Below are 2,924 nucleotides of genomic sequence, written 5' to 3' on the forward strand. Positions count from 1 at the left end.
TTCTCTATAAAAAATTTTTTTAGCCATTGAAATTATTCTGCTAGTTGTTACTTTTAGTGATGTATTTTGCAATCCTAACTGGCTGAAGAATTTTTAATAAGGCTGAACTACAAAGCACACATTTGCACCAAGAACTTACATTAATTCATAGAGGTCTGTAAAATTTTGCATGAAGTTAGTACCAAAAAAACTTTCCATTGCAGATCATGCTGTTATTTCTTAATACTCTGCAGAAGGATTATAGAAATCAAAAAAATTCTAGGACCTTGAAACCTTTCTTATTTTGTTCCTTTTACAATAATGAAGTAGTATATGGCCATCCTTAATGCTAATAATGAAGGTGTTGGAAACTGAGTCCCAAGGCCTAAGCATCAAGCCAGGGCTAAATTTCACCAAGTCATTCATGAGGATATGAATGGAAGCACTTCATGAAGAATCTGCTGTAATTGCTCATCTGCACAATACAGCTGAATGAGGTGACCAATCGAGTATTCAATAACAGTGATGAAAACTGGCATCAGCTTTCATCCACGTGCTCAGCTGTCATGTCAATTTGTGCTGACACTGCCATGCATGATCATGTTTGAGTCCGTCAGGCATGATGAAGGCCTTCCTTAAGCTAAAGGATTTAGGTCCAGAAGAACTCTGGGTTGGAGTTCTCCAGTCCCAGAGGCTAATTCAAACGCAGAGGAAAATCTTACAAGAAATCATAGATCTCAGTTCAGAAAAGAAAGCATTTTCATCATCAAGATGAAAACTTATACTGTAAAACAATGGTCTGGTTTCCTGACGACAAGCGCAATGCTGCCTAAGTACAGTCACACAGGTGAAGCTGCTTTGGCAGAGGTAACAACCAGAAGACTGCAGTGGGCTTGAAGCATGAGAAAGTGGCTTTTCTTCTTAGGTGGTAAGGTAGATGCTATAAGCAATCAATATGGGATAGCTTTTTAAATTCCCAGGACACACAGTAACATTTTATATATTTTAAAGCCCCAATTAGTGCAGTGTGGATGCAGCTAAAAATACGAGTAATGTGTCAAGAGTGATGATGTAATAAGCCAAGTAGTGAGGCTAGTTCTAGAAGGGCTACAAGAAACGCCAGTCCTGATACTCCTTGTAGACTGAGGAGCAGACTATGGCCAGAGAATGTATTTTATAATCTGTAGTTTAAAAAGATTACTCTTCAGAAATTTGCAGACCAAGCAAAAATTAAAGATTCCTCCCGACACAGGCCCTGAGATCTTCCCCCACCTCTATCCAAAGGATCCACACTTGTCTCTGCTCAACCAGGCCCAGGTCAAGGCTTGGAAGGGAAGATGGAGGAGGCAAGGCCAGAAGCCAGGGATTCAAAAGAGAGAAATGATGGTAGATGTGGGGTGTAAAAAGATGAGAGGGGAAGGGAAGAATGGGGGGGAAAGAGAAAGTAACACTGGTGAAGAAGCAATGAGAGGCCAGACTTTTCAGCAGCAGCCCTGCCTTTGCCGCCTGCCTGCGGCAGATGAGGAGGGATAAGAAAAGCGGTAAGCCTCCCACAGGGACTCTCCTGGTGCATCAGACTTGCCCCGGGCTAGGAACCTCCAGGTGTGACCTGCAAGTACTTCCATCCCAGGGCCCGATTCCTCATTCCCAGGGGCACAGCGCTGGCTCCCGCTACCAGCAACCGTTTCTCTGGCAAGGATGAGCAGCAGCCAGTGGACCCAGACTTTGTGGCTGCCACTGCCTTTCCTCTCTCAGGACTGGCTTGTCTCTCCCCCTGGTGGTTGGAGAAGGAGAACAGAGTGACTCATAAAAGAGAGACTCAATTCAGAACTGTATCGCCTCACTTCACAACTTCCAAAGGGCTGCTGAGATTCATTCATCATAGATGATGGTTAAAATACCACCTAAGGAAATCATTGCAAAAGGAGCAACTTGCTTATAAGGTCACACCAAACTTTCAGTGGTTCTGATGTTGTCTGCTTCATTTTTTGTTATTTCCTCCTCTGATGATGAATTTTTTAAAAAAGAAAAAAGTGAAAGGTTCCTCCTGTCCTTCCACCCTCCGTCCAGAAACCTTGGGGACTCTCCCAGGTGAAATGCCTAACGGATGCTATAAATTACAAGCTTACAAATGAATGAGAAAAAAATTCAGATGATCTAGAAATATGAAATTAAGTATAGTGTACAAGAGACTCTTGGTTCTCTTCACTTCATACAAAGGCAAGTCATCTCGGTAAGACGTCCATGAAATGGGAACAGGCACCTGAAATACTGATTTACAAATGACAACACATGAGTGAAAGAGCACTGAGTTTACGTGAAGGAAAACTCCATGTTGGCTACTTCGCCTTTAGGGAGAGTCTGCTTGCACTCCAGTCTCACACTTCTTTCTTTTCCTCTACTTTCTACTTGATGTTTTTCAGCAGGGCTGTCCGGGCATTCACAACTGCTTTGAAGGCATCTTCACTTCCAGGTGCTACACATTTGTCGGGGTGAAGAAGCACAGCAAGTTTTCGATACGCTTTATTGACTTCATCCCTGTGAAAAGAAGACAAGTTCTATGTCAGTAACAGGGTTAGGCCAAGCCATGGCATGTGAGCTGTTTGGATACACCTAGTATCTCTCACAGTGAGCACATCTCGAATAATCATGACCCTTTCTCAAAGGCAGGACTAAAAGACATAAACAACAAACAAATAAGTCATATGTAATATGCAAATAGAAAAAAATAATACAATGCAGAATGAGTACATAAATGCTAAGGAAACGCTTGGCAAAAGAATGATCAGATGAAAATAGGCAGTACTTGGTACCTCACAGGCACTCAGCAAATCTTTGCTGACTGAAGGAATAAGGGCGTGTGCATGGCTCTGGGAGAGAACTGATGGTGGCCAAGAACGGTGCAGACCAAAAGCAAAACAACCAAAACACCTGGGTTTGATAAA

At 42.6% G+C, this 2,924-nt stretch overlaps 1 protein-coding gene across 2 annotated transcripts in view; it reads right to left on the minus strand.

The window, feature by feature from the left end:
* Nucleotides 1–1,479: 1,479 nt before the first annotated feature.
* The window catches only part of DNAJC27 (DnaJ (Hsp40) homolog, subfamily C, member 27), a 35,431-nt gene continuing 33,986 nt past the window's right edge, over nt 1,480–2,924 (minus strand). The window contains exon 7 of one of the 2 annotated variants that reach the window (XM_012652438.1): nt 1,480–2,517. In XM_012652438.1, the coding sequence (XP_012507892.1) occupies nt 2,385–2,517 (133 nt within the window). In that variant the 3' untranslated portion in view covers nt 1,480–2,384. The remainder of the gene's footprint in view (nt 2,518–2,924) is intronic. The other variant, XM_012652439.1, reaches the window with a different exon arrangement.

The sequence above is a fragment of the Propithecus coquereli genome, unplaced genomic scaffold (assembly GCF_000956105.1).
Source record: "Propithecus coquereli isolate 6110/MARCELLA unplaced genomic scaffold, Pcoq_1.0 Scaffold39, whole genome shotgun sequence".
NCBI lineage: Eukaryota > Metazoa > Chordata > Mammalia > Primates > Indriidae > Propithecus > Propithecus coquereli.